Source organism: Labeo rohita, unplaced genomic scaffold, assembly GCF_022985175.1.
Source record: "Labeo rohita strain BAU-BD-2019 unplaced genomic scaffold, IGBB_LRoh.1.0 scaffold_116, whole genome shotgun sequence".
NCBI lineage: Eukaryota > Metazoa > Chordata > Actinopteri > Cypriniformes > Cyprinidae > Labeo > Labeo rohita.
In genome coordinates, this window is record NW_026127296.1 from 232,100 (window position 1) to 241,294 (window position 9,195).

Here is a 9,195-nt window from a genome sequence, read left to right on the forward strand (position 1 = left end):
AGCACCTGTGATAGTGGAATTTTTTTGTTGTGAAGAATAGCCACACATGCGTATCAGTAAATCTGAATGGATTTAGGTGTTGCAAATGCACTCTCTCGCTCTCTCTCTCTCTCTCTCTCTCTCTCTCTCTCTCTGTTACAAGGAGTGAGGGACGAGAGGCGAGCGGATCCACATGCAAGCTTTTATTAATGGGACGAGACAGGTACATGGTCAGTGCAGGCAGGGTAGACAACAAGCAAACAGGAACAACGAAGGCTAAGCACAGTGGGAGTCCGTGAAGCAGGCGTGAGTAGAACCAGGGGCGAACGGTATCCGAAACGGGGCAATCCAAGAGAATAATCCAAAAATCCGAGCGATAGTCCGAAAGGTAGGCGGCAGACAAACGTAAACGAGACGGTGAGGCAGGAACGTAAACACGGAACTAGAATACTAGGAAACTTGTAAATACTAACAAAACAACCACAACAATCTGTGACCTGCGTGGGGAAGGACCGGGGCTTTTATAGCACCGCTGATTGGTCACAGATGCTGATGCAATCAGCGCGATGGATACTGGGAGATGTAGTCCGGGGTGTAATGCAACAGTCAGTGAGTGATAAGGTGAGAGTGGTGATCTGGTGGTGAGCGGACAGCGGGACACCGACCAGATTCGTGACTCTCTCTCTCTCTCGCACACACACACACACACATTGCTCCAGTCTTCGGTGTCATATGATCATTCAGAAATTGTTAATTTCCCACTCAACAAACATTTCTGATTATTATCAATGTTAAAAACAGTTGTGCTGCTTTTTTTCAGGATTCTTTGATGAATAGAAAATTCAAAAGAACAGCATTTATTTGAAACAGAAATCATTACACTGATCATCTTTGCTGATTTTGCTCTTTAAAAAATGCTGATCAAAATAAATGAACTTTAACACATTAAAAAGGTTCAAACAAAAATATAAATCAGCACAGCTGTTTTGTTTTTTTTTGTTTTTTTTTTCAAAATCAGCATATTAAAATGGTTTCTGAATAATCATGTGTCACTGAAGACTGGAGTAATGTTGCTAAAAAAACACAGCTTTGATCACAGCAATCAATTACATTTTAACATATGAAAAAGCATCTTGTGACCTTGCACTTCACTTGTATGTTATGAAATGAATCATCTTTTGTCTGAAATAATATGAACAGCAGCTATAATCTTTCTTCTTTTGCTTTCCTGTTAGAGATTACACCAGTTCCAGTTTGGATCCAGCCTCACTTGTAAAGTCTTCAGAAGATGCCAGCACTTACAAAGACTTGATATGATGGCAACTATAAAGCAGCCAAATATTATCCTTATATTGTAATCAGTGCCCTAAAAGGTAAGTTTGCAGATTTTCTACTTCGTATTCTTACAGTGTTGGTAATAGATGTAAATGAACAATGTTTTGCATATTTGTAATTTGTTATATACTACTACCATTCAATTATTATTCAGTTTGGACATCTTTCTGTGTTATTGATCTACCTTTAGGGAGGAACTTGTCAAGAAATCTTCACAGCCCATCAGTGAAAGGCTTTCCTATGTAACAAACATGGACTCAAGTTTTCCACCCTTGTATTTTTCCATCTCAGGTTTGTAAATGCATGGGGGTTTTATATTTTGCATCATTAGTCTTGGATGAAAAACACATGAAAAAAACTGGACTTCTCACAAAATACCAGTATTATGCCACAAATATTTTCTAATGAGTTAAACTAAAATTCAACTCAGATTGATCATTTGTAAAACCAGATACGAGATGTGATACTTTATATTGCAGGCTGCCCAGTCCAGTTCCTGGAGATCTACATTCCTGCAAAGTTCAGGAGCCGTTGAGAACTGCAGACGGTTGTGTTGGATCAGGGTTAGATCACAATTCTGCAAGTAGGTGGATCTCCATGAACGGACAGTCGTGTTATATTAATTATGTATGATAGATTTTGAACTGCAGTGTTTTTATTGCAGGTTTTCTGGGATTCCAGTTGAACACATCAGTACAGCAGATGTTGGCCTGGACAGATGTACCTACAGTACACCACACCAATCTCTCTGCTTTTGCATAGATGCTGACTACTAACATGTTCTATGAAGGTATTATTATAGCAAAACTGAGCACCTGTGACAGTGGGATTTGTAGTTGTGAGGAATAGTCACATATGCGTATCAGTAAATCTGAAGCCACAGAGAATACGTTTTATAGGAGTTTATTTATTTATTTTTTTTTTTTTTGTTTTGTTTGTACTCTTTCTCACAAAGGCAACACAACAGTTATACCATTTTAAATTCTCAGGTGCACAGATCCTATTCTACAATTGACAAATTAAGTCACTTATATGCTCACAGTTAGGCTAGAGTTGCTGCAGTGAATGAAGGGCAAAACACTCACACACTCGAATAAAAAATAAGTCATGAACAAATTTGCACATTTGCATATACAGTTGTAGTCAGAATTATTGGCACCCTTGGTAAATATGAGCCCTGTTAAAATAAAACTGCATTGTTAAAGGGTTACTCCACCCCCAAATGAAAATTTTGTCAATATTTACTTTTCCCCATGTCATTTCAAACCCATAAAAGCTTTCTTAGTCTTTGGAACACAATTTAAGATGGGAGCTTTGTGGCTGTCCTATTGACTACCACACAGAAAAGCATTAAAGACGTCGTCAAAATAGTCCATCTGCCATTTTACAAAGCTACGAGAATACTTTTTGTACTCAAAGAAAACAAAAATAACGACTTTATTCAACAATTTGTCTCCTCTGCATCACCATAGCGCCACAGCGTACGCTGTTCTGTGTCAGCTGCGTCACGTGGATGTGCTGTTTTCGTTCGAATCAAACCGTAAATAAATGTGGAAAACACATCCGTGTGTTGCGACCGACACAGAACGGCTTACGCTGTTTGTGTCCAGTTGATACTCTCCAAAATGCAGCTACGGTGGCAAATAAAGTCGTTATTTTAGTTTTCTTTGTGTACAAAAAGTATTCTCGTAGCTTTGTAAAATTACGTTTGAACCTTTGATGGCAGATGGACTATTCTGACGACGTCTTTCATACTTTTCTGGGCCTTGACAGTGTTATTAACTTGGCAGTCAATGGGACAGCCACAAAGCTCCCGGTTTTCATTCAAAATATCTTAAATTGTGTTCCGAAGACGAACAAAGCTTTTACGAGTTTGGAACGGCATGGGGGTAATGCCAAAATGTTAATTTTAGGGTGGAGTAACCCTTTAACCCTTCTTGATAAATGATCAGGAAATAAATAACAAGAGATCTTTGGAGAGTATTTGGCCACACAAACTATCCTTCTCACCTTGTATTAGGATAATACAGACACACATCCTCTTCCAGGCAGATTCGTGACATCTTAAACAATACTTATTCTTTTTTTACAGGCTTTTTTGATCATATTTACTGAGGGTGCTAAACATTGTGACCATGACTGTAAATGAGAACTGATCTCTCACATGACAAATCAGTATGTGACATCCCACTCACACACTTGTGCTCTGTCCATTGATAAACACAACATGTGGCCTTGACCCACTTCTACTAGCACAGTTTTTATTTATTTGTATATTTACATAAATTGGAGCAAACAGAATAGAATCAAATAGAATACAATACAATAGATAAATGCTAGATTCTATGCTAAATCTTAATAAAGTCTGTAAATATGTATAGTTTTAATAAACACACAGTTCAGGGAAAAAATAAATACATTATATGACAAAATTAATATTACAAAATATTCTGGAAAAATGAAATATAGTCCTGCATAAATCTGGTATAACTGGGCGTTTGGATTTCTTAATTTGTTTTTTTTGGAATAGGATTTTTGCTCCTGCAAAAAATATTTTGAGAAGGTTTTGTTGTGTTTGTGAAAAAAAAAAAAAAAAAAAAAAAAAAAAAGTTTGCAACTCCTAAAACCTTTTCTTGCTGTCTTTATACAAATTCTTGCTCTACAAATACAAATTCCACTGTCACAGGTGCTCAGTTTTGCTATAATAATACCACATACAATAAATGTACGGTATGCAAATATAACAAAGGGACATAAACAACTACAAAAATATCTAGGGATGCAAATTTATCAAAACTCATGATTATACATTTAAATGAAAAACACGTAAAACATTTAGAGAGTGAAAATGGTAAATGAGCTCCACTGCTGCCATTTAAAGTGTTCATTTCAGGTCATTTTCATTCATTTTCATTCACTCAAGCATTTGTTTTCCACCAAGTGACAGAAACACATGACATATTTTACATATTATTTCCATTAATAAAGATTAGAAATGTACATTTTAAATAAAATGCTGCCTTTTAAATGAATATATACACAAGATAATATTTTTTAGGCAAATGCTAAAAAAAAAAACTCCAAAAATGTGTATATGGAGTGATATTACATGTATAACAAAGCAATTAGAAATGAACTTTGTCTAGGCCTGATTTTGTGGGTTATGTCTGTATCACCCTTTTCAAACCTGACCTGATTAGTTCACACCCCTGTACCTCTGTCTTCTGTTTTCAAGGGTGAGAATTCTTTATAAATCCTCTTTTCACCAATACCTCTTTATTTTGTGGAACACAACAGTGGGGAGTGGCACAGTCTCAGTCATTTTACAGAAAAGCAGCAATGATAGTGAATGGTGACTGAGGCTGTCTGCCTTACATCTTTTGTGTCCCACTAAACATAAAATTCAAACACAATTGGCAATCTTTTATTCTGAAGTGAATATAGCTTTTAATTTGTAACTTGACACTTCTTTATTAGCCTATAAATTACTTTCTTTGTGTGTTTATAATGTCATTTCTTTGTGTGTATTTGAGTGTCAATGCATTTTCTATGTTAGTCTTATAGACAGATTGTGCTCTAAACATGTATTTGTGAATTTTGTATAAATAATAAATGACTGAATTTGATGTGTGTTTAATAAATTATTGCATATACAGGCTAATTTATCTATTATAAAGTATGTAAGAAACAAGCAGAAAATATTTATTGTGTAACATCGTTTCAATGTTAGGTAAGCCAACCCATTAGATCGATTTTATGTCGAATATGTGTTGATTCTATAACGTCGTTTCAACCAACTGAAAATCAACGTCGATTCTACGTTGAGTGAAAGTGAACCGACTGCGTCGATTTGACGTTAGTTTTGAATGGCGCGCCTGACGTCGGTTCAACACTACCCCGATGAGCAAAACTGAAATCAAAATCAGGCAATTCGAAAAAGGAGTATTTCGCAAAACAGCAATGGAAACGTTTTTTCCACATTTATAGGTCACATTCGATTAAATACAGCCAAAATCCCACAAAAATACGTTGATTCTATGTCAGTTTGCTATCTGGGGAACTACTTGACTAACTTGCTTACTGAACCAAAATCAAAATCAGGCAATTCGAAAAAGGAGTATTTCGCAAAACAGCAATGGAAACTTTTGTTTTCGCATTTACAGGTCACATTCGATTAAATATAGCCAAAATCCCACAAAAATACATTGCCATGACTTATCGTGAGAGGAAAAAATTCTGTTTTACTCGCATAACATCGGTTAATGGAAACAGCGAATTGAAAATATGCCTAATGGAAATGCGTCAATTGTGTAAAAACTCCCATATATCGCAAAAAATGTTTTTACGCTCGCATGAGGTGGTTTTTCAGGCAATTCGAAAACGTTTATTTACAGGTCATATTTGATTAAATACAGACAAAATCCCACAAAAAATGCCATGATTTATCGGTAGAGTAAACAATTACGTTTTAGTCGCATAACATCAGTTAATGGAAACACTATCATTTCGCAATACTTTAAAAAAAAAAAAAAAAAAAAATCGCCAAAGTTTTGTGCAAATCTGTAATGGAAACGCACCTAGTGTAACAGTGCTATTCAGCAAAATAGTGTGTTACTGAACTACATTGTGTTATAAGTAAACTACACATTTTGAATATTTACCTCAGTGTGTTTCTTCAGAGTTTCTTTATTATAAAAAAATGTAATTTATAGCATGAAGCAAAATCATATACAAGAATAAAACGTTGTGACATTGTTCTTTGGGGAGTAACTCCATCTTTGCGTCGATCTGAATCTGCTGGTTTTGAAGATGAAGATGCACTTTATTCACTGTGAAAACTTTTGATAATGATTCTTTGTCATGTTGCTTGTAATGACAGATTTATCCAGATGATATTTTATTGCTTGATGCATTATTGTGTCACATTTGGATGCAGCATCAGATCTGAAGATGATCTACTTCCTGTGAATTTTCTTTGTATGACTGCGTAAAGCAGATAAACGATTGAAACACCTCCCACATGCAGTGCAGTGATACGGTTTCTCTCCCGTGTGGATCCTCTCGTGTCTTTTCAGGGTTTCTGGCAGTCTGAAGCCCTTGTCGCATTGTGAACACATATAAGGTTTCTCTCCAGTGTGGATGCTCATGTGACTCTTAAGTTGTCCTTTTTTGTGCAAAACTCTTCCCGCATTGATCACATGTGTGCGGTTTCTCTCCAGTGTGGATCCTCTCGTGTGTTTTCAGATGTCCTGACCGGCTGAATCTCTGCTCGCAGTGTGAACACTTGTACGGTTTTTCTCCAGTGTGAATCCTCTGGTGCAGCTTTAATTTTTCAGCTGTAGTAAAAGTCCTTTCACACTCAAAACACATGTAATCTTTCACACCGGCATGTATTTTCTGATGCACTTTCAAACTTTGTAGATGTAAAAAACTCTTCCCACACAAATGACATGAATGTGGCTTCTCCTTTGCATGAACTCTCAGGTGTGTCTTCAGGCTTAAAGCCCACAAAAATGTTTTAGCACATTGACCACATGCGTACAGTTTCTCTCTAGTGTGGATGTTCATGTGTACCTTAAGATGTGCTGATTGTGAGAATCTCTTCCCGCACTGATCACATGTGAACGGTTTCTCTCCAGTGTGAACTCTCATGTGATACTCAAGACTTTGTTTGTTTCTCAAACTCTTTCCACACTGAGTGCAGGTGAAAGATTTCTTGGCTCTGCTTTTCTTTAAATCTTTGTGTTCGGTTTGACAGCGACTCATTTTGACATGATTTCTCTCATCAGCTTCACTCAATTCGTCATTCTCCTCATTATCTTCAGTCAGCTCCGAAATAAAAGTAAAAACAGTTCATTTTCAGAAACTCATTTCAAAAAAAGCTAAAAAAGGACCTTGATATAACAGCAGAAAGTAGGCAATTGCTATACAAAAGTTTGATCATTTTTAAATGATCCCATGTTTCTATAAGGAGGACTATTAAATACTTTTAATCAACTACACGATTATCTAACATACTTCTTGCATTATTGACTCACTATTTTCCTATTTATTACCGCAAAGCTGCTTTGACACAATCTGTATTGTTAATAGCCCTATATAAATAAAGGTGACTTGACTTGACATACATTTTGCTTAAAGAAAAAAATACCCAGTTCAAAATAAGTCTCTTATTATTTGCTGCTTCATCTAGATTATTCAACAGCTTTAAAGATGCATAACCATCAGTGGTGTATCCAAATAATCAATGCTGCTATATTTTCCTTGATTTTCATATTTATGTATACATGATTTATTGATTTATGCTTCATCATATACTCATATCCAAGTATTTACTCTTTAATGTTACTCATTTATGTTTATCTTTTTATTTAGTTTGATGTAATGATATTTATGTCATCTGTGAAGGCAGGAGTTCCAGGTTTCCCAGGATGTGTGGAGCACTCCACTATGATCTGGGACCAGATCCAGAAGGCCAAGCGGGAGAAGACCGATCTGCATGTCATCTGGCTTGACCTTGCCAATGCATACGGATCAGTACCACATCAGTTGGTCAACTATGCCACGGAATTCTTCCACATGCCCACCTGCGTCAAGAACCTAGTAGCACAGTACTTTAGTAACCTGCAGATGTGTTTTTCCCTCCAGGATTTCACCACCGGGTGGCAGCGGCTCGAAGTAGGAATTGCGATGGGGTGTACCATCTCTCCAATACTGTTCGTAGCAGCCTTTGAGATAATCCTCATTGGGGCAAGGCAAATGGTTGGGGGGATTAAACTCCCAACTGGTAAGAGGCTTCCCCCACTGAGGAGTTACATGGATGATGTCACTAGCCTCCTTCAGACAGCAGCATGTACATCAAGACTGCTGAAGAGAATGGACGAATTGATGTCATGGGCAAGAATGAAGATCAAGCCCTCTAAGTCTCGGAGCTTGTCCCTCAGGAGAGGAGTCAGAAATGACAATACCATCTTTGTCGTTGGAGGGGAAAAAATCCCACTCCTATCAGAGCAACCCATCAAAAGCCTGGGGAGGCAGTACACTGCAGATCTATCTGACAAACAGATGGGGAAAACCGTCATGAAGCAGCTTTCTGACGGATTGGCAAGGATCGACCAAAGCCAACTCCCTGGGAAATTTAAGGTCTGGTGCTACCAGTTTATACTCTACAGGAGGATAATGTGGCCCCTGAAAATGAGTGAGATTCCCTCATCAACCGTAAGTAAGATGGATGGAAAAGCCAACTCATTCATCCGAAAGTGGTTGGGGCTGCCACGGTGTCTATCCGAAACCGGCCTCTTTGGAAAAAACATGCTGCAGCTGCCACTTCAGTCCATACAGTTGGGCTATATGCAAGAAAAGACCAGGTTGGTTCTCGAGCTGAGGGAGTCCACAGACGAGTCAGTAAGGAACACAAATGCCAAGGTTCCTACGGGCCGTAAGTGGAATGCCCAAACTGAGGTCGATCAAGCTGTTAGTCGGCTACAACACCAGGAGATCATGGGTAGAGTTCAGGCAGGAAGAGCAGGGCTAGGATGGGGAGCGATGCCACGCTTTTGGTCCAAGGCCAATCGCAAGCAGAGGAAGGAGATGGTGGTAGCAGAGGTGACGAGGATGGAGGAGGATCGCTACAAAATCAAGGCCGTGTCGCAGGGTCGACAAGGAAGCTGGACAACCTGGGAGGGAATCATGAATCGGAACATCAGTTGGACAGACGTGTGGAAGATCCCACAGGCAAGACTTAGCTTCCTCATTCGTTCAACCTACGATGCGCTTCCCTGCCCTAGGAACCTCCACCAGTGGTTTGGGAGCGAAGAATCCTGCGCACTCTGCAATGCCCCCAACGCAAGTCTCCAGCACATCTTGTCAGGCTGCAAGATC

At 38.3% G+C, this 9,195-nt stretch overlaps 1 protein-coding gene across 1 annotated transcript; it reads right to left on the reverse strand.

Moving 5' to 3' along the window:
• Nucleotides 1-6,120: 6,120 nt before the first annotated feature.
• Nucleotides 6,121-7,139, reverse strand: LOC127157684 (gastrula zinc finger protein XlCGF49.1-like). Its single transcript, XM_051100940.1, has one exon. The coding sequence runs from the start codon at nucleotides 7,078-7,080 to the stop codon at nucleotides 6,469-6,471; it is 612 nt and encodes a 203-aa protein (XP_050956897.1). The 5' UTR covers nucleotides 7,081-7,139; the 3' UTR covers nucleotides 6,121-6,468.
• Nucleotides 7,140-9,195: the final 2,056 nt, after the last annotated feature.

What these genes read in the sequence shown, in the direction of transcription:
- LOC127157684 (XM_051100940.1), bottom strand. Translation starts at nt 7,080, where the DNA reads ATGAGTCGCTGTCAAACCGAACACAAAGATTTAAAGAAAAGCAGAGCC.